The 23,073-nt window shown below is 39.4% G+C and overlaps 1 protein-coding gene and 1 long non-coding RNA gene across 6 annotated transcripts in view; one reads left to right on the top strand and one right to left on the bottom strand.

The window, feature by feature from the left end:
• LOC144493605 (tripartite motif-containing protein 2) overlaps positions 1-23,073 on the bottom strand; it is a 147,462-nt gene that overhangs the window by 29,782 nt on the left and 94,607 nt on the right. For all 4 annotated transcript variants that reach the window (XM_078212812.1, XM_078212792.1, XM_078212781.1 and 1 more), the window contains exons 2-4: positions 12,972-13,150; positions 6,721-6,958; positions 2,302-2,453 (exon numbers count right to left, since the gene is read on the bottom strand). In XM_078212812.1, the coding sequence (XP_078068938.1) occupies positions 2,302-2,453; positions 6,721-6,958; positions 12,972-13,105 (524 nt within the window). In that variant the 5' untranslated portion in view covers positions 13,106-13,150. The remainder of the gene's footprint in view (positions 1-2,301; positions 2,454-6,720; positions 6,959-12,971; positions 13,151-23,073) is intronic.
• Positions 1,437-12,093, top strand: LOC144493614 (uncharacterized). Of its 2 annotated transcripts, XR_013497767.1 has the most exons (4): positions 1,621-1,983; positions 5,533-5,605; positions 10,203-10,321; positions 11,140-12,092. It is a non-coding gene; the product is annotated as an uncharacterized LOC144493614 (long non-coding RNA). The 2 variants fall into 2 exon arrangements; XR_013497766.1 differs by lacking the exon at positions 5,533-5,605 and having other exon boundaries at positions 1,437-1,983; positions 11,140-12,093.

Genomic DNA, 23,073 nt, shown 5'->3' with positions numbered 1-23,073 from the left:
AGGGTGAAATCAGAACAAAGAGATTATAGCTATCAAGAAAGCACTTAAATAAACTGGGGTTCTTTATAAAAGAAAAGGGCTGATGGGTGACCTAATAGAGATCTTTAAAATCATGGAGGGGGGTTGATGGGCAAATGTAAAGATGTTTTCTTTCAGGAGGGCACCTAAAAATGGGGCCATAAGTTTAGGATAGTCTCTAATAAGTCCAATACAAATTCAAAATAAATTTCTTCATCTAGAGAATGTAACTCAGTGCAACAAAATAGTCAAGGTGAATAGTTCAGTCACGATTCAAGGGAAGTTAGTTAAGTACATGAGGTATAAAGGAATATAAGGTTCTGGTGAAAGGGTTAGATAAAGTAGAGTGAGAGGAAGCTCATGTGCAATGTAACCACCAGCATAGACCAGTTGGGATGAATGGCCTGAACTTGTGCTGAACTTCTATGTAGATCTATCTTTATCCGATCAGAAAGGTGACAGAGTGTAAACTAGCACAACTGAATTTTTGCTGAAGTATACACTCTCAGCAAACTTTTCACTTCTTCAAAACTGTAAACAAAGAAACACTCTGACCAACACTGAATTAACTCAAAATGCAATTAAGTTGGATCCGGGAAAGATACATGCATACAAAAGCAGGCAAAGCCTTAACCACTAAAACCTCTCATTATATTTTGTTTAAAAACCTACGTTTCACATTTCTATTCATTGTTTAATGGCATGAGCGCAACCATGTACACTATTCTCCCACATGAACTGCCCTTATAAACAATTCATTCTCTGTTCTCAGCAGAGAACACAATGTTCCTGTGAACTGCAATGGAGTCCAAATTTAAAGACATGATCATGAAATGAATTTGGTCATGTTTATCAATGGAACTTAATTGATCTCTTAAGTAAGGAATATGTGGAGATAGTCACTAATTGAGTGTTACTCTGGACTTGGGTGTTTAGAATCATTGGTTTCACTATTGTGAAAAAAAAGTACGAATGACCCAATTTAAAGTAGAAATGTACAATTACAATGAAGGCATTCCTCAGTAAAGATTCTAGCTAAATCTGCCTTGTGCACAATATACACAGCCAATGGGGATGGAGGAAACAATCCATCAAAGGAACTGGATAAAGAAAGACCAATTGGTGTTTGAGGAATATACGGTTCTGGTGAAAGGGTTTTAGATAAAGTAGAGTGGGAGGAAGCTTATGTGCAATGTAACCACCAGTTTGGCCACCACCAAAAATTCAGGTGCTGTGTATGTTGTTTAATTCGTTGATTTCCTTTGTAATTCTGGAGAGGGAGAGTTTGTCATAGTGTGCAGACCAGCACTGAACGTTCATCTAGAGAAAAATTCAAATTACTTTCGCTAAAACATTAGCAGCTTTGTGAACCAGAGGCAGCTTGATCTAGTTTATCACATATTACGGGGATTGAGGACACACAGCAAAGGGGAATTTCACAGTGACTTCATTGCAGTGTTAATGTAAGCCTTACTTGTGACTAATAAATAACAGAAAGAAGAAAGGGCAGCATTTTCACCCACATATCTACGTGAATACTAACTATATCAATGGCAAACAAACTGGAGAATATTTATACCAGAGGTCACGTCGGGACCAAACGGGCACCTTGAACGCTCAGTGTCTCCGCTAGGTGGGACCTCGATGCTGCGAGGCCCAAGAAGCGGGCCCGTCACCCCGGCAACCGGTCACCCCGGCAGCCCCGGGACACACGTGAGCACCTCAGCATGAGATTGAAAACTGAAACGAAACCCAATAACCCCGTCCGGTGATTAGTTTGGACCCTGGCTTCGGCCTCGAAGACCCCAGCCCGAGCCAGGCCGCCGCGGCCTTTAACATTTGGCCCATCAATGCGCTCGGGAGCTGTCCCAATGCCACAGCCCTGTTTTCCTGCCTCTCCCTGAGGATCATCTCCCCTGCCGGGTGCTGTAAAATCTGGCATTCCGGAATCTTCTCCTGCACACGGTAAGATTACAAACTTATCCTTGATAACCCGAGCTCATGTTGAAGGAATTTGCTCCCCCTGATTAGCTCAAATCCAATCAACACATACCATCGCGACCGCGGTACTCAGATTGATGCTGTACACTCATGGCGTAATTACCCTTAATAAAATAATACGGCTGCTGGAAATATGAGATATAGAAAATGTTGGAGAAACTCAGCAGATCTGAGAGAGAGAGAAACAATTCGGGGGTCATATGGACTGAGAACGTTAACTCACTTTCTCTCTCCCCAGACCTGCTGAGCTTCTCCAACATTTTCTGTTTTTAGTACATTTACCTCTGCTTGACAGCCTCCAGTTGAGTCTGCAGGGAAGCTTTGTGCTGCTCTACCACATCTTTGAGGGGAACAGTTGGGTGCTCGGCATGTTCACCTTCTGTACATTCATGACACATTGCTGTCTCACAGGATTGGCAATAAAACTCCATCACCTGGAGAAAGGTAGGGGAATTGGAGGGGAAAAACTGATTATTGTAGCATTTTCTAAAACACCCGATTTTGCATTTGGTTCATTTGCTCCCACTAACTTAAGATGTCTACATTCATAGTCCCTTCAAACTCCTGCTGAAAACTTAAAACAAAAATTGTACATTTCCAGAATTGCCTTAATAGATTAACCATCATTAGGCAAAATTGTCTAATTGTTTGACACTGTAGTTCCATTATTGAACGAAGATAAATAACCAGTAGTCTATATCTTTATGGAAAGAAACCACAGCTTATTTATAGCTACAATGGAGCAAAGAATAAACTCACTACTTTTATCTGTTTTCCAACAATATTGCCTACCTGCATTTTTTTCTTCTTTTATCCCACCCATCAATCAACTGACAAGTTTCTAATAAATGTAAATTAATCAATCGTAGAATCATTTACAAAGATGATTTCTTTTGTGGTTAGTAAACTGAGTCCCTGCCAGATTTCACACAGGAATAGTCACTGTTTACACAACATATCAAAGGTTTGAGGCACAGTTTTTTAAAAAAGCATTAAATATCTTTTGGGAAAGGGGAGGATTCTCAAACAAAACATTTCTTCTGTGTTTCCCTACCCATATGAGATTTACGACAGCCAAGTGACCTGATGAACCTGATAATTATGAATATAAAAAGCCACTTAGGCCATCTTAAAGGTGTTTTGGAATGGGTGATTTAAGTGGTTTCAAGGTTTTCAACTCATTGAGGTTATTCAATGTGTGGAAAAAAACTTCACTGGTGATACTTTGAACGACTTGCATTTATCTAGCGCCTTTAACGTAATAAAATATTCCAAGGCATTTCATAGAAGCACTATGAAATTAAGCAATATTACAAAAACAGAGAAATTAGAGTATGGGAGAAAGCTAGCCAGAAATATAAAAAAAATACTAAATTTCTACAGAGGTACTTAATTAAAAGTGTAACTAAAGTGAGTATTGGTACTCTGGGGAAATAATAATGAAAATAAGGAAATGGTGGATGCATTGAACAGATATTTTGTGGGTTTTCACTGTAGAAAGCACACATAGCATCCCAGAAATAATTATGAATCAAGAGAGGAAGGAACTTAAAACAATTACAATCACCAGGATAAGGGTACTGAAGCTGAATGCTGAGAAACCCCAGCTCCTGATGGACTTCATCCTAAGGGCTTAAGATAAGTGGCTCCAGAGATAGTAGCTGCATAGGTTTTAATTTTCTAAAGTTCCCTAGATTCTTGAAAGGCCCCTTACAATTGAAAAATAGCCAATATAATTCTTCAGGAAAAAAAAGACAGAAAACAGGAACCTACATCTGTCTTTGGAAAATGTTAGAATCTTTAATTAAGGAGGTTATGGCATAGCACTTAGAAAATCTTAATGCAATCAGGCATTTCTTTTGATACCAATCAAGTAAACGAACTCAAATTAACTTAGGGACAAATTAAAAGGGGCAGCTCCCCAAAAGGAAGGGGGAACAGCCCGAACCAAAAACAAAGTCGAAAGAAAACTTAAAACATCAAACCAAAAGGTGATTTTAATGCAATCAGGCAGAATCAACATGGTTTTGTGAAAGACATAATGGCCAAAATTTTCCAGCTGTTCACGCCAGTGGGAATCTCTGGTCTCGCTGCAGTGAATGGAGATTTGGCTGAGCGCCAAATTCTGCAGCAGCAGCAGGACATGAACAGTCGGAGAATTCCGGCTAATACGTTTGATTAATTTATTAGAGCTCTTTGTGGAAGTACAAGCAACATAGATAAAGGGGAACTTCTGGATGTGGGGGTAATTGGATTTCCAAAAATCATTTGACAAGGTTACTACACAAAATAAGAGCTCGTGTTGTAGGGGGCAACATATTAGCACGGATATAAGATTGGCCAGCTAACAGGAAAGAGAGTAGGGATAAGTTGGACTTTTTGGATTGACATGATGTAACCAGTGGAGTGCCATGAGGATCAATGCCGGAGCCTAAGCTATTTACAATCTGTCAATGACCTGGATGTAGGGACTGAATGTATGGTTACTAAATGTGCTGACTACACAAAGATTGGCAGCAGAATACATTGTGAAAAGGACATAAGGAGTCTGGAAAGGAAAAGGTGAAGTGAGTGGGCAACGTTTTGGCATCTAGAGTTACAATGTAGGAAAATGTGAACTTGTTTACTTTGGCAGGAAGAAGAGAAAAATAGCAAAGTATGTAAATAGAGAGGGATTGCACAATTTAGTTATACAGGATCTGGGTGTCCTTGTACATGAATCAGAAAAAGTTAGTATGCAGGTACAGCAAATAATTAGGAAGACAAATACAATGTTGTCATTAATTGCAAGGGGAATGGAATATAAAAGTAGGGAAGTTTTACTACAGTTGTACAGGACGTTGGTGCGATCATACCTTGAGTATTATGCAATGTTTTGGTCTCACTTAAGAAAAGATTTAATTATATTGGGAGCAGTGCAGAAAAGGTTCAAAAGGATCAGTTAAGTAACTGATTCCTGGGATGAAGAAACTTTGTACAGGTTGGGCTGGATCCATTGGAGTTTAGAAAAATGAGAGGAATTCTCTTCATCAGTAAACAATGGAGGCTGGGACATCATTGAATATTTTTAAGGCTGAGTTAGATAGATTCTTGATTGACCAGGGAGTCAACAGGTATAGGGAATAGACAGGAAAGTAGAGTCTTTAATCAAACCAGCCATAATCTTATCAAACAATGGAGCAGGCTTGAGGGTTGAACGGCCTACTACAATGCCTAATTCGTATGTTCAATTGCAGAAATAATATAGTGTGAATGTGCAGTTGACGGGAAATGTGACATCAAGACTGGTTCAACCACAGACAGTCACCAGGAAGTAGGATGGAGTTGATAACTAGGGAAGAGTTTGCAGCATGGACCAAAACTTGTAATCGGAGGAAATCTATGCTCACCCAGTACTGGATGTCAGACAAGCCATTTGATAATTTGGGAACAGTGGATAAGGTGAGAGAGGTGCTGGTGAGGTGCAGATGGGTGTCATCTGAATACAAATAAAAACTTGTGTTGTGGTTTCAGATGATGTCACCAAGGGACCGGGCATAAATGAGAACAGGAGGAGAACAAAGATAATTTCCTGAGGCTGCCAGAGGTAACACAGCAGGAAGAGAAGATATTTAGAGGGAGATGCTCATGTAGTGGTGATATAACTGGACTAGTTAATCACAGACCCAAGCGAATGCTCGGAGGACCATGGATTCAAATCCCACAATGGAATTTGAATTCAATTAATAAATCTGAAATTGAAAGCTAATCTCACTAATGAAGGCCATGAAACTATCATCGATTGTTGTAAAAACCCATCTAGTTCATAAAGGTCATTTTAGGGAAGGAAATCAGCCATCCTTATCTGCTGTGGCCTATATATGATTCCAGACCCACAGCATTGAGGTTGTCTCATAACTGCCTTCTGCAATGGCCTAGCAAGGCACACTGTGCAAGGGAAATTAGGGATAGGCAACAAATGTTAGCATTGCCAGTGATGGCCACATCCCATGAAACAATAAAGAAAGAAGCTACACTACGGCTACAACAATATAGATAAGAATAGAACCAGACAAATGGAAATAAACTGCTTCCTTTATTTTTAGTTTTCATGTTGAGGGAGCGATTAACTGCTGCAGTCAAGATGGGGAATTCAGCATAATGTGGATTGTTTATACCATGGGGATGAATGTTAATGCTATAAAACACCAGAGGGGGGAAAAAGAACAGAAGTCATGGCTTCAATCACTGTCCGGAAATCTCTGCTCAAAGTGTACAAGGGTGTTTGGAAAGAACAGGATAAAGCTTGTCTTTGATTCTTGCCACGTCTAAATATCTGAAATGAGAATATTATAGAAATGAAATAGCCTTCAAAGAGAAAACTAGACAGTAAAGAAAGTATGAGACACTTGTTTAATAATATGTTTCTTAGTCATAACATGATTAGCAGCCTTTTACTTGATTTTTTAAAATGTCATTCGAGTACTGCAAGAAATGGCTATTGCAAGTTCTAAAGCAGGTGATCTCATCATTGTGCACAGAGAAGGGAAGCAAACTTACTAATCCAGTCTAATTGAATGAACAACACATTCAGCTTACAATGGGTGCAACTTATTTGTAAAATCCCATTCTGATCAGCACCAAGACAGACAAGGGTAACAAAGAACCCTAATTAAAGTTATAGCAGAGTAGAACCACACTTTAATGCCAAAACTAACTTACATTTCCATCATGATTTGGGCAGGAAAGGGGTTTCCCTGCTGCTACTGCTGTGACAGTCTCCAGAATGGAGGAGTCCTCACAGTTGTTGTCTGGAGTCCGCTGAAGAACATCCATTAGGTTTGTAATGAAAAAATTATTCTGTAATGCAGAAACTCCCTTTTCAGGTAAGATAGAAGTCTGACGGCAGATTGGGCAGGAAAGGGTTAAACTGTAGGCAGGAATGTAGTTTTGCAGACACCTGATAAGGAAGAAAAACAGTCAACGGTGATTGGACTCCCTTGATGGAGTTTTGAAATTAATATTGACACTGGGGAGGAATTTCACTTTCAAAATTATCAATAAAGATGGTAAAACACACTACACTGAGACAGAAAGGTACACTTTTTCCCAATATTAATTCTTCCAATAATGAGAATAGTTTTGCAAATTGCAACAATTATGGGATCCCAATTATAATCACGTGCATTCAACCACTAATCTCAATAAACAAGAAAAGCTAGACACAGGGAAGATCTCGGACTGAGAAACAAGTAACATTCCTTTTATTTTATAATAATATGATCAATTTTAACCTGACCAGTAGCTTTCTGCTACTAATAGATAGTTATCAAAAGTGCGTTTCTCTAATCTTCAGATCGTGATACATTAGAAAGGATTACATGCAACAGGTGGCTCTGAGACACTTAACTAAATGGCCTATTTTAATTGAATTATTCAGTGTCACCTGACTGAAAATCAGCAACACAAGTACTCTTCTTAAAGGGCACCATTAATGCAACAGTCTAAAATGTGGTCTAATTAAACAACGCAAGCTTGAAGTAAAACTAAATGAGCAGATTGACAATCAACCATGCAACTGATCTATAGACATTGCACTGGTTGCTCCATTGTCATCAACAGGTACATAAATTTGCATGTGCCCCTTTGTTTTAGCAAGGTGTAATTGATTTTTAAAAATTGAAATGTGAAGAAACTTGGAAAACTAAATTATGTTATTCTGTGTGTCTGTTAGAAGCTCTATTTCCTACAGTGTCCACTGGTGGCAGAATGCCTCAAATGTACAAATGGTCACCCAGAATGGACAGGAGTGGCAGGCAGCTTGAGTGATGACCCTGCAAATCAGACTCGTCCACTAAATGGAAAAAGGCCAACTGATGAATTCAGTAGTGTACTTTGAACTCAACATTACAGAAAGCATTCATTTCAAATATTAGACTCTTGATCGAGTTGTTTGAAAGAACCAAAAAGCTAATCGTTGGCCTAAATCTTGAAACCCGTCCTCAAATATAAAAGGTTCAACAGTGTTCTAATGACAGGATTCAAGGATTAGCTGGCACAATGTGAATTGACCCAGTTCGAGTTTGGAATTTAGATCTCTACTGATCCCTACTCACAATTATGAATTGTTTCTTTTTGGCTCATGGAGCACAGTACAGTACTTTGATCCCTGGTGTACAACAATTTCAAAGCAGAACTATTGTTCTGTGTTCTTAGCCATTAGAATTAAATAGAAAGAAAATATAAAATGTTTCATCTCTGATCTCCTTGTAAAATATAGTTACATAAGTTTGAAGCAAAAATAAATCTATGTGCTTTTAGCCTGCTGATGCTTTCCCAATCAGTCAAAATGAGCTTTACTGATACTACTGTAGAGAATACAATTAATCAATTGCAAATCAGTGCATTAGTCCCTCTCTGTTAATTGGCTAGCTTTTAAATCAATTTTTAGACATGGACAATTTACCAAACAGCAGATCCTGGAGCAGGAGCTCTTGAAGCAGCCTGTATGCTATAAAAATCTCAGTACAATATAGTCGAGTCCTAATATTTCCTCCAATAAATAAATCTATTATTCTTCAGGTTTGAAATGTTAGAATAAATAAGAAACAGTATTAATTACCAAGGCCGTTGATTTACCATGTTCGTGGAAATTATTATCACAGAACATCATTGCCAATAATTCCCTCTAATAAAACTGACATTTGACATGTTCAATTACCACAAACCAGGGGAAGTAATTAAAATGGCAAAATGCATTTGAATGTAAACCCAAAATAGTAAAATCTTCAGAATCCTGTGCAACAAAAATAGAAATTTAACTTTGCCATTGTAAAACAGTTGCCTTGCTAATATTTTTGAAATCATTTTCCTTTGTTAATTCAATTAATCCGACTTCACCCTCACCCCGACAACAGTCTAAGATTAAACCAGTTTATTTGCAACCTTGGTGTAATATTTGATCCCCAGATTATCTTCTGACCTCATATTCGTGCCATTACTAAGACCACCTATTTCCACCTCCCACTGCCCCACCTCTCCGTTCATCTGCTGTTGAAAACCTCAATCATGCCGTTGTTACCTCTAAGCACCATTATTCTAACGCTCTCCTGTCGGGTCTCCCAGTCTATTCTGTAAACATGAGGTCATTCAAAACTCTGCCCATGTTATAACTGGCAGCAAGTCCTGTTCCCCTGTCACCCTATGCTGCAATGTAGTTCAGAAAGCAATGTCTTGACTTTAAAATTCTCATTCTTGTATTCAAATCCCACTGACTTTGCCTCTCCCTACCTCTATAATCTCCTCCAGCCCCAAAACCCTCTTGCGATATCTGCACTCCTCTAATTTTGGCCTTGTGCTTCCACAATTTTAATCGCTGCACCACTGGTGACCATGCTGTCAGTTCAGTAGGCTCCAAGCTTTGAAATTCTTATCCTACACCTTTCTCTCTCTAATTCACGTTCTTACACTTCTTAAGACCCACCTTTTTAACCAAAGTTTTGTTTATATGACCTCATAACTCATTCTGTGACTCAGTGTCATTCTTTGTTGGATTGTGCTCCTGTAAAGTGCCTTGGCACGTTTCGTTACATTAAAGGCACTATATAAATGTAAGCTGTTGTAATAGCTAACATTCCTTCTCAGCTCCGGGATGTACCGCGCAATGGACAAACAGCTCGTACACGAGCAGCATTATTTTTAAGATGAGCACGTATACATAGGTCATACACAGCAAACGGAAATTAGAGGGAACACTGGTGATAAATTATCACATACAATATTAAGAATTACATATAATGTTAACCTTTCAGCTACATCGATACAAAAATGATCTGCAAATAAGCAGAGTCTCTAGATAAGTGAAGCTGTCCATATTTCATTGTTATGTGAAGTGCAGGGCCCATTTTTCAGGTGGTTTCCTAATGTGGCAGACAGGAAGTACACACATTTTACAAGCTGGAAGTGCCTTGCCTGCCACTATTGTTAAAGTGAATAAATCAGTGTGAAGTGCCCAGGCTGGAAGATAGGAATGGGAAGAAGCTATTCAGCTCCTCAAACCTCTTCCACCATTCAATGAGATCGTGGCTATTCTGTATCCTATCCTCACCCACATATCTTAAAAACCTTGGCGAGTAAAAATATATCACATGCAAATGTAAAATTATTTATTCAGCTAACATTTATTGCTACTTGTGTTGAAACAGGTGTTAAACCCTTTGCATGTGGAAATAAGGAGCCTAACAACATTTGAGGGCCTCATTGCAAGATTGGTCTGCCTCAGGAAAACCAGGTCTATGTGCAGGACCGTGCTGCAAATAACAAGGTAATATTTCAAAAGCATACTTACCTCAATGAAGAGCTAGAAGGAACAGGAATCAGCCCCACTCCATATTCAACTTAGCGTGCCCTCCTGATTACCTCCCTTCCCAGTCCACTTCTTCACTTACCCAAGAGCTGTTGTGACGTGAAAAACAGGCAGATCATCAATCACACTTGTCACCAAGCTGCCTGTTGCTATTGGCAGCTTGGTGGCTCAATGTAAGTGAGGCCAAAGGCCAAATATCAGGGGTGCTTCAGGCCTTGCCATACAATGGGTATACATGAATTTCTAGCCTCATGTATAAATCATACCATTATCTCTGAACCCGATTTGTTCCCAAAAGGCATGACTCTGGCAACACAAGGATTCAGTTAGTCAAACTCAGTGCATTTCAGCTACAGCTGGCATGCTTTGGTGTAATGTATGTAGTGTCACATGGGTACCTTTTCAGCAACATCAGACAGTAACTTCTAATTACATTATTACCTTTGTTTTTGTGTTCTGCACAGGAACACAAGAAGGAAAGCCATTCAGACCATCTTAAATCACCTCTCCAGGAAATCCTACATCACATCCTCCCTCCAAGGCATTCAATTGTTCCTTAAAGGAATCGAGGATTTTCAATTCCACTACCCTAACCAGTAGTCCATTTACATGCTAACAATTCCTGTTATGAAGAACTTCCTGACATCCGATCCCAATTTACCTTTCAGTAGTTTAAACTTCTGTCCCCTTGTCCTCCTTGTTACAGTTTACTTTGCAGTGTTTTCCATATTTACCTTTTCTGCATTATTTATGACTTTATGCACCTTCCACCCCAGACATACTCTCTTCCACCTTCCGCTGGGAAAAAGATACAAAAGTCTGAGATCGCATACCAATCGACTCAAGAACAGCTTCTTCCCTGCCACCATCAGACTTTTGACTGGACCTACCATATATTAAGCTGACCTTTCTCTACACCTTAGCTATGACTGTAACACTACATTCTGCACCCTCTCCTTTCCTTCTCCCCTATGTACTCTATGAATGGTATACCTTGTCTGAATAGCACGCAAAAAACAATACTTTTCACTGTATCCCAATACATATGACAATAATAAATCAAATCAAATCTGTAAAGCCATTTCTTGATTTGTTGCAGGTTTTGTTCCATGGGCAGGTTGGTACCTTTACTGCAGTCATTGTATTCACGGGTCACTCATACTTCTCAGAGCTGCTAGTCATCAGAAGCACAATAAACCTTTTTGGTTAAACCTCAAATTGGCCATGAAATCTTTAGTCTAATATTGGCCCCTGAAAACGTGGTGCCATAAAACTATAGAGTAGATCATGGCAACAAGGATTCAAGCCAATAGTCCTGTCAGCAAGCACTGCCATATTTCAATATTAATTTTTTTAATTGCACTATACTTAATAATTTTGACAATCTAGATTTGAAAAGTTGGTCTTTTAAAATAAAGTACAGCTTTACAATAAATGTAAATTATAATGCAAGTCATCAAATCCTGTAGCAATTCTTCTATGTGTCCATATTCCAGTCCTTCAGAAACAGCCTGTCACTGGGTGGGTCTCAGTGATACAACACCGCTGGAGGAGCATCATTGGCAGCAACTCTGCGCTATGATTTTGTAATTCACAGTTTAGTAAAATTATTAACATTTTGGTAGCGTTGAGGAACTTTAGCTGGCATTGAGTAAGCCAGTGTGCGTTGTACAGGTTACTGGAATATATGTTGTAAAATAAAATCTCATTTTATGAATGAAGTACACACAAGAAATTGACCTCGTGTTCATTATCAATAAATCTGTGTTGATGTTAGCAGAACTGTGAAAAAGGATATGTTTAGCCACATCCTTTTTTTCCTGGAACCCAGACTCCAGACGGATATCCGACACCTTGTATTGAACCAATTTAATGGAGGAAACAAGAGATTCAAGAGCCACAAACGTTCATTCATGAAACGAAGATGAAGCTTTCATTACCCTGAACACTGCATTACATTCATCTTGTTAATTGATTCAGTCGAGATGTTTTGTGCCTTAGCAAAGACTCCACATCAATGTCAGGTTCTCATAAATTCAGAAACTAAGTGATATACCATCAGAATTTAATACAATAAACACTGGATGTGGCAAATAATAAGCTATAATTCTGGATAGTGTAGAATATGGCATAAGTCTATATAAGACTAGAGAACAAAAGGCCATTTGACCCAATAAGTGTGTGTTTGTTAGGTTGGACCAAGAGTTGTCCTTTAAAAGCTCCCCTGTTATATGAAACATCAATGTCGTCAACTTTGCTTCCAGTTTCCACTTCTCTTCAGTTTCACGTGGTCCATCTCAACTCTTCCCTTCCCTTCTTTAACTTCTCTGTCTCCATTTCTGGCGATAGTGTATCAACTAATATTCACTATTAGTCCTCTGACTTCCACAGCTACCAGTCAGGTTCTAATAAATTCACTGCTTAGAAAGCAAAAGTCTAAATATCTGATTTTGATCATTTGTACTCAAATTATAGCCATCTACAAAAAGGGACACAGTGGCATTAAAACAGCACCTTACTCTCAAACTTTTTCAGTGTAATGCACAATGTAATGAAGTATAGCCTTTGAGGAAATTTTTTCAGTCAAGTTAGGAAGGAAGTTACCTACCTCTCACAAAAGGTGTGTAAACAAGGAAGGACTTTAGGAATTTTGTAACGATCCAGACAGATGCTGCAGATCAGAAACTGTTTGTCAATCTGGCGTACCACAGGACTGGTAATGTTCGAGCTGTCACTGGCCATCCTAATGCACTGACATATGGGTCCAGTTTGCCCTCACCCAGCACACTGAAAGAAAGGGTGAAGAAAACAATAGAAATTAACTTTTAAAATATAAAACAAAGTTAACCTGCAGTTTAGTTTATTTGTTTACAAATCTTGTCACGACTTCAAGTTAATCTTTTATCAACAGATAAAATGTAATAACAATGTTAAAGGATTTTTTGAAACAATTGTCTGACACGTGACAGTATGTAATGGATTAACGAAGGTGAGAGAAGATCATCAGAGTCACCGTTGTCAGTCTATCACAACTAGCAGCTAACCAAAGTACTGCTAAAAGTGTTATAAATAGCAGAGAAACTAAGTGATATGTCATCAGAATTTAATGCAATAAACACTGGATGTAGCAAATAGTAAGCTATTATTCTAGATAGTGTAGAATATGACACAAGTCCATTTAAGACTAAACAAAAGGCTATTTGGCCCAATAGGTTTGTGCGTTTGTTAGGTTGGACACCAAGAGTTGTCCTTTAAAAGCTCCCATTAGGTTACGCTGAGGCTTCATATGTTTCATATGAAGCAATTTTTAAAAGCGGCATCTCGGCCTTTTGGCTAAGATGCAAATGAGCTCAAGTCTTGGAGGAGGATCCTCCCCCTTCTCCAATCAGCTTGACTCATGTAGATCAGGCCCAGGACAGGGTGGTTTTGGTCTCCCGTCCTGTCTTGTCAGCCTGGATCTGAAATGTCTCAACTTGTTGAGACTCTGAATTGGATTTGATTTGATTGAATTGGAAAAGTATAAAAAAAAAAGCTGCCCTGTTATATGAAACATCAATGTCATCAACTTTGCTTCCATTTTCCACTCCTCTTCAGTTTCACGTGGTCCATCTCAACTCTTCCCTTCCCTTTTTTAACTTCTCTGTCTCCATTTCTGGCAATAGTGTATCAACTAATATTCACTATTAACCCTCTGACTTCCACCGCTACCTCAACTACACATCCTCACACCCTAGACCCTGTAAGGACTCTATTTCATTCTCCCAGTTTCTCCATCTCCATCACAACTGTTACAATGACACAATCTTCCACAACTCTTCTGATATATTTTCTTTTTCCTTAACTGAGGCCTCTGCAATGTGACTGACAGGGTCCTCGACTATGTCCACCACATTTCCTGCATTTCTGCTTTCACCCCTCCCCCTTCATCTCAGAACCACAACAGGGCTTCCCTTCCCCTCACCTTCCAGCCACCACATTCCACTGTTCATTTTCTGCCATTTCCACCATCTCCATTGTGATGCCACCAACAAACACCTGCCCCATCCCTCCTCTTTCGGCATTCTCGAGGGACCATTCCCTCCATGGTACCCTCGAGTCCTCAATCATGCCCAACATCCCCTTTCCACAACACCTTTCCAAGTAAATACAGGAGATGTAACAGTTGCCTTGTTACTTCCTCTCTCTTCACCATCCAAGGTCCCAAGCATCTCTTCCAGATGAAACAGCTATTTACTTCTTTCAACTTGGCCTGGTGTATTTGCTATTCACAATAGAGTCTCCTGAACATTGTGGAGACTAAAAAAATTGGGTGACTGTTTGTGGAACACCTTTGCTCAGTCTGCAAGAATGACGCCAAGCTTTCCAGTGGCCTGTCATTTTAAGTCTCCACCTTGCTGTCACACTGATATCTCTGTCCATGGTCTGCTGCACTGTTCTAGTGAAGCTGAACGGAAGCTTGAGGAATAGCATCTCATCTTTGAATGAGGCACTTAACAGCCTCCTGGACTCAACATTGAGTTCAATAATTTTAGACCTTTAACTCTGACCATTTTATTTCCTTTTCTTTGCCTCTTTCTTTTTTTCTCTTATTTTCACTTTCAAACAGTAGCACACCTGACCTCAACATATCTTTTGTTTCTTTTTTTGCCCCTTGGCCCTGTAAGGCTAACTCGTCTGTCGTTTAACCTTTCCTGTCTTCTGCCTTATAGTGGACCTTCCATTTGTCCTTGTCAAACCCACCTGTTGCCAAAACCTTTCACATCTCTAACCTTTCCTAGTTCTTATGAAAGGTTATCAACTTGAAATGTTAACTCTGTTTCTATCTCTATATGGATTCTACCTGACCTGCTGAGTATTTCCAGCATTTTCTGCTTTTATTTAATCAAAAGAGATTTGATTTAATTTGAGCTCAGAGTCCTCGGGTATAGGAAACCAGTAGTGTAATATCTTTCCTGCACAATTCCACTCAGTGGTAGAATTAATTATTCTGCACTCACTGATTTCACTCAATTCTGCTTTTTCACAATTGCAAGAAGATATGTTACTGTAACTGCAGAGGCTTATAGACATAAACCTACATAAATATCATAGAATCACACAGTACAGAAGAGGCCCTTCGGCCCATCGAGTCTGCACTGACACATTGGAAACACCTGAACTCCCACCTAATACCATCTGTCAGCACTTGGCCCATAGCCCTGAATGTTATGACGTGCCAAGTGCTCATCCAGATACTTTTTAAAGGATGTGAGGCAGCCCACCTCTACCACCCTTCCAGGTGACGGTCTGGAACTGCATAAAGCACAATAAACACTTTCTGCTCCTTTTCCTTCAAGACAGAATTTTAAAAAGTTAACCACTGAAATCTTGTTGCCCTTCACGACAGTGGGATCTTGCGATCCTGCTGACGGCACACGCCTGCTGCAGGTTTCCTGGAGGGGGGAGTACGTTCAGTGGGAAATCCCATTAACAAGGGCAGGACCATAAGATCCTGCCGCCAGCGAGTGGCACACCCACCGCTGTGGAGAGGGAGAAAAATCCCACTAATGTTTCAAGTCATTGAAATTTTTTCTTCCGAACTCCAGCTTCTGCAATATTTTGCTTTCGTTATTAAAAAAATACCTGCTTCCTGCATTGATCTAACAGGAGGCTGCTTTCTCTTCGCTCACTTGGGTCTCCCAAGTGCAAACGCAGTAACCAATCCTTCCAAAGAAACCAATACTATTTACATTATCCCATAACAGAAATCTTTCAAGTTCTTTTTTGAAATCCTGTACCCAATAAACACAGAGCTTCACTAAATTAAGTTAATTAAATTTTGTCAACCACCATAAATTGGAAGAAATTCTTTATGTTTATTTAGCTCAGATTATAAATTGTACAGCATGTCCTTTGGCCCTGGATCTTAGACGTTCTTTCCAAAGGAAATCTTAGTATATACCCGATTCTGACATTTTAAAATCTTAAATAATTTCAAGGTGATGACAATCACACTACAGATTCTCCAAATGTAATACTCCAACCTCCTGGGCATCACTCTTGGTTCTGGTAGCACTCCGAATCAGAGGATCATGGGCTCAAACACCACTCCAGAAACTTGAGCATATAAGCTCGGCTGACGTTCCAGTGCACTCCTTAAGTTAGTGCATTTCCCAATGTGACACATTTTGATGCCTCAGAATTTGTCACCCCAGAATGAAAATTGGGGGAGGGTTAGAGAATTGTTTGCGGGGGGGGGGGGGCAGCAAACCATTTGTTCACCAAGGAGGAGGAGGGTTAAAACTTCTGGTTTTGCACTGAAAAAAAGCGAAGACCCACCTTTTTCCAGCCTGTGATTGTAGAACAGTCGATTAAGCCACACCCACTGCCAGATTTTAATTTTAAAACCCAGCATTAAAAGGTGCCTCATAGCTGTGAAAATTCAGTCTGTGCTCCATGGCTGACATTGCCTCCTCAGAGCTCACAACCTCAAATCTCATCCCACAACCCTACTGGGGATCAAAACCTTCAGTTTGGAACCTCCGCCTTAAGTAATGCTACAATGCAAGAGATGCCACCTTTCAATCTTTCAGAACCAAGTTCCTGCTTTGCCCTTCAGGTGGATGTAAACTTTATACTTTTTAAAAGAATGATAGAAGATTTCCCCTGATTCCTGATCAACATTTATTTCTCAAGCAACATCTATTGGTTATTTAACTCATTGCTGTTCTTGGGACCTTGCCGTTGCAAATCAGCTGATAGATTTATTTTTATAAACACTTAATTGATCGTGAAGCACTTTGGGATGGCCTACGGATATGACAAACTCTATATAAATGCAATTACTTTCTTTCTTTTATGGTTATTTTCAGAAATTATCGGTGCTGTCCTGTTTCGCTTCACACTCTGGTCATTGAACCAAAATAGTTCATCAAATATTTTGTGCCTCTCAGAGACTAACTGTTGCATTTTTCTCCATTCCCCAATTTTAGCTATAATTATAAAATCACCTTCTGCTTGCTTCTTTTTGATAAAATTAGCAAATGAAGGAAAATATTCTCCTGCCTGTTTTAAGGAAAAGGACCTTAAAACTTTAATTTTCAATTCCTTCCAATGCATCTAAATATTCTGTTTAATAATTTATTAGTAATTAAGTTAATAAATTAATTTCACATTGAAGGCAGATTTTTAAAGACAGCACCTTTTCTAATACGAGGATTTTGTTGCTTTCTATGGAAACCAACATTTAAAAGAGTTTCTGGATTTATTTTTGAAAATAGGTTATACTAAATTAATTGTTGTCATCTGTCACCTGCTGGCCCTTCATCATTAATTTGAAACTGGCAACTGGAAAGTGAAACTAAGCAACATGTGCATTTGCCTCCAGGCTCACACTGATTTGGAATTTAATTCATTGACTGCTGAAGACTACACATGCCAATGGAAGGGCCTTAGTAAGTTATTACTGAGGCTGCGCAGAAGTATTAGGAATTGGCATCACTTGAAGTATTATGTAGTGAAGAAATTAAATAACCGCAGTAAGGATCACAATACAAGTTCTCATTTAATACTTAAGACATAAAGTAAAACAAATCCATTTCCGACTATAACAAGAGTCAAATTGTTTCACAAGCTGATTCAGAATCAGACACAGAAACACACTGAGCTACTCTCCATTCCCAGTTACCCCTTTCTGGCCTCCCTCCATGCAAAATAATATGCAGGAACGGTGCTGGAGAGCCAGCAGTGATTTATTATTCACTAATATTAGTTCGGACCTACCCATAATTTCACAGAAACATATATCATTCAAGGAAGAGACCAATATGCATTCACCAAACAATTTGATAAGACTTGCTATTGTACTCTTTTAGATAGCTGTTAGTCCAAACATCTTGCTTCCAGTCATTGTGGAATTTAATATTTTTCAGGCAATGACATGCAGTTTACTATCTGAAGTATAATCCTACCATAATAGTGCCATTCTTAGAGCAAAGACATGTCTTGCTGCACGTAGTGATGCTCCATGTATAGAATAGAGAAAGGGTAAAAAAAAACAATGGAAACAGTAAACTGGTGACCCTATTATCTGCTATCGCAATAACATTTCTAGGTCAGCAACGAGCAGTGTTTCACAGGCTGGGGAACACCCAGCAGAATTGAAACAAAATCAATCTTTATTTAGTACATATTTCTTGCTCTGTGCTAGGAGACTGCAGCAAATCGTGCAAAGGCTGCTGGGATCGGGATGCAGCAGTCATCTGCGATGGGATTTGCTGCTTTGCTGTAAATCATCAATCAGCACTCTTAAAGGCCCACAGTCACTTAGATCAGTGGGATGAGCAAGTGAAGCCCTTACAGGCATAGTTGCTGTGGTACATCTGGCACACTACGACTGAATATCTACATAAATAACTCACAAAGCAATGAGTTCAAGTGAACAATAGAGTTGTGCAATTTTTATTTTTTTTACATCTGCCACAAACTGACAAGATTATCCATGGCTGTTAATGAATAATGCACTAATGTGACCTATTTTGAATCCTAATCTGCTTGTATTAAGAACTGCTCAATATGCCAAACCGTTCTTCTATAATGCCTATCCTATTTTGTATTCTAATTTTTCTAGTTAAAGCATCTCACTACCAACCTACTAAACACAGTTGAAGTTTTACATCCAATCTAAGTATGTTATTCTCTTTAAGCAATCTTTGTGATAACCAAATTGGACTATTAACTTTAACTTTTGGAGCTAACTCTTTGAATTCTACACAGTTTATTCAACCCTGGTTCTCATTTTTAAACTTTGCTTTCTTTCAGAATATCCGCTCTATTTTCTTAGTTTTATATACAGACATATGAACCAGGAACAGGAATAGGCCATTCGGCCCCTTAATCCTGTTCTGCCATTCAATAGAGTCATTGATTTCTTGCTATTTTGACTGGTTTTGTAAAGCCCAATGCTTGTGGTAAACACCCAAGGATAAGATTTCTTCTCAATAAGATTCAAAAATATACACCACCATGATAAGTAAATCTGTCAATGTGGATTCTTGTAAAATTGTATCTGAAGCAAATAAAATGTATTAACACACTTTCGCAAGTCTCCTTCCTTGATTGAATGCCCTGTGATCTAACACTGTTTAACGGACCATTGCAGCAAGAGGAAAAAGTGTTAATGTGGCAGCTGTAAAGAAAGAACTGGCATTGAACTTGGACTAATATGTATTATGTAAAATTACCACCGCAGCAGCAGTGTACATCCGGCTGGGTCTCTGATAGAAATGTAATTTTTTTGATGCTTCCATAATTAACAAGCTGAATAAGCACAAAATCATTGAGATGTCTGCCTGTGGTGGATCAATACATCTCCTCTCACATTACTATTCCCCCTCTCTGTTCTGCACCCTCCCCCACAATATCTGATAAAAGGACTCCATTTAGCTCTATTCTTTTTTCCCTAATGCCCCCTCAAACATAAAAAGAACAGACTTCAGCTGCTTTACAATTCCTTCGACTGATGCCATTGAAAGCCTCCAACACACTACAGAAACACACTGCTCTGATCCATCTTTCTTTCATTTACCTCCATCACACAACTTTATATCTGTTAAAATGAATCTCCCTCCCCCAATCACTAGTTACTGTACACATTGAAGCTGTTTGCATTCCCTGTGATCTGATCAGTCACATAGAACAGTTTGTGATCTCTGTGGCTCACTCTGACAGACTGCTACCATGGCAATTTCCATGCTTGTTGGGAAAGGCGTCGCTGCTGTTACTGTGAGGTCGCATCACCAGACAATACTGCTTAGTTCAGAAAGATTAGTGACTCCAACCAGTGTTCTTAATCTCTATTTTTAATTATTTCCAAAATATGCATTGCACTCAAAATCAATAACAGACTCCCATCTGGTACTAGTTACACTCAGGCAATTTTCAAAAGTATTTCTGACAGTAAAATTGAACCCACTTCAAATTAATGCAAAGTGATGCACAGCCATGGATTATGGAAATCTGAGGAATCCTATCTGGCCTCCCAAATATGTGTAGCAGTAATTCAACAATGACAACATTGAGAATGCTTTTTTCATGTCTATTTTCCTGCAAGTACATCTACATCTGCCACGTTGAAGGGATTTGTGACTTTAAAAAATGTATTTTTAACAACTACCTTTCAGGCAAGCGGATGTGTGTGTGTCTACTGTGTGTATTTCGTACAAGATTGTGGATTTATTAAGAGCAAATAATTGTGCTCTGATGGATCTTAATCGTGTAACGCTTGTATTTTGTAAACTTGTGGATTTTTTTATTCCTTTAAATCCTCTCTGTTAATGAAGATTGGTAGACATTTACTCTCGGGCCTCTAACATTGGTGCTCTGTAACCAACCAGAGGGTGGTACACATGAACACCCTGATGAATAGCTGTGATTTTTCATCCCTTTTCTCAGGGAAGCACTTTGTTTATCTGTATCTCTCAGTCAGGTTAAGAATGGTCCCTGCAATGACAATGGAGGAGAATGCAGGCAATTGCACTACCTAACAGTACTTGACATCAAGGCAGCATTTGACCAAGAATGGCATCAAGGAGCCCTAGCAAAGCTGGAGTCAATGGGAATCAAGGGGGAAACTCACCATTGGTTGGAACCATTCCTAGCAGAAAGGAAGATGATTGTGGTTGTTGGAGGTCAATCATCTCAGCTCCAGGAAATCACTGCAGGAGTTTCTGAGGGTAGTGTCCTAACCCAACCATTTTCAGCTGCTTCATCAATGATCTTCCTTCCATCATAAGATCAGAAGTGGGGATATTCACTGACAACTGCACAATGTTCAGCACCATTTGGAACTCCTCAGACACGGAGGCAATCCATGCCCAAATGCAGCAAGACTTGGACAATATTCAGGCTTGGGCTGACAAATGGCAAGTAACATTCGTGCCATCCAAATGCCAGGCAATGAGCATCTCCAACAAGAGAGAATCTACCCATCGTTCCTTGACATTCAATGGCATTGCCACTGCTGAATCCCCCATTATCAACATCCTGGGGGTTACCATTGACCAGAAACTCAACTAGACTAACCATATAAATACTATGGCTACAAGAGCAAGTCAGAGGCTAGGAATCCTGCAGTGAGTAACTCACCTCCTGAGTCCCCAAAGTCTATCCACCATCTACAAAGCACAAATTCTGAATATGATGGAATGCTCTCCCCTTGCCTGGATGAGTGCAGCTTCAACAACACTCAAGAAACTTAACAGCATCCATGACAAAGCAGTCCACTTGATTAGCACCCCATCCACAAACATTCTCTCCCTCCAATACTGACGCACAGTAGCAACAGTGTGTACCATCTACAAAATGCATGGCAGGAACTCACTGAGGCTCATTAGACAGCATCTTCCAAACCCACAACTACCATCTAGAATGGCCAAGGCAACAGATACATAGGAACACCATCACCTGGAAGTTCCCATCCAAGCCAATCACCATCCTGAATTGGAAATATATTGTGTTCCTTCACTGTCACTGAGTCAAAATCCTGGAACTCTTACACTGTGGGTATACCTACACCATATGGACTACAGCAGTTCAAGAAGGCAGCTCACCACTACCTTCTCAGGGCATTTAGAAAAGTGCAATAAATGCTGGCCCAGCCAGTGAAGCCCAATAATCCCTTGAATGATTAACACGCGTTACTGTGGATACACTTTATTTTTTAGATTGAAACATAGATTTTTTAAATAACAACTATTTTTACAGTAATTACATAAGATTCAACAGATATAGTTGGAGCTGGTTTCACAACATTTCCCAACAGTTACATGGCAGAAAACTAGAAAATGCTAAATATTTTAGAGTGATATGAATGCATAGCAGAAACAGATCTTGACCCTATGCTGTGATATTAGTACATAATGTTTAATATATTGATATTACATCCTTTAGGCTGCGACTTTAATTTTTTGAAACAAACAGTTCCTCATACAACTTAGAGAGCATGATGAAGCTGGGTGTATCGGCACCGATTTTCATCGATCACTGGGACTGATATTTAGACAGATCCAAGGTTAACAAAGAACAGGCCTGGCTATTTTTATCTGGGTCGATGGGTTATCAAATTTAGCAATAATTCAAAAAGAAATGTAAGTATTTCTTTCTACGGAAGGAAGGGATAAAGAACTTGAAATGTGGCTCTGAGGTACTGGTGAGATAGAGGCCCCTACTATGCTGTGATTTTAGCTATGGGTGCAACTTCCAATATCAGCCAAAAACTGTCAATATCAGATTAACCACTCCTACTGGCTCCATGAGTAAAGTTGCAGCCTCTCAGCCTCCCCTGATTTCAACCTCCCCCCCCCCCCCCCCCCCACCCCTTTCCTACCCGAAGACCTACCCAAAACACCAGCACCGCCACTGATGTGGAGTTTTGCCTCCTGGTGATTGCTCTGCACTCATTTCCCAAGTAAAGTGAATCGGTAGCATTAAAATGAGGCACAGGAGTTAAAATGTCCCAAATCTGAAACTTAGGACAGCAAGTGTGTTTCACACTTAAAATTGACCCTTGACTTTGAGATGAGCTGTGTGCTTGGTGGGGAGCTGGGGGTTAGTAATAGCTTCCTCACAAGAAGGAAAATAAAATAAAAATGTAATGAAAAATGAAGGAGCGTTAGCTTTTGTTATTTGCACATAAATCCTATCACAAGAGTGCAATAGGTAAAGGCTTAAAA

The sequence above is a fragment of the Mustelus asterias genome, chromosome 1, assembly GCF_964213995.1.
Source record: "Mustelus asterias chromosome 1, sMusAst1.hap1.1, whole genome shotgun sequence".
Taxonomy (NCBI): Eukaryota; Metazoa; Chordata; class Chondrichthyes; order Carcharhiniformes; family Triakidae; genus Mustelus; species Mustelus asterias.
The sequence above is the reverse complement of the archived record's forward strand: the minus strand, read 5'-3'. Positions and strand labels throughout refer to the sequence as shown.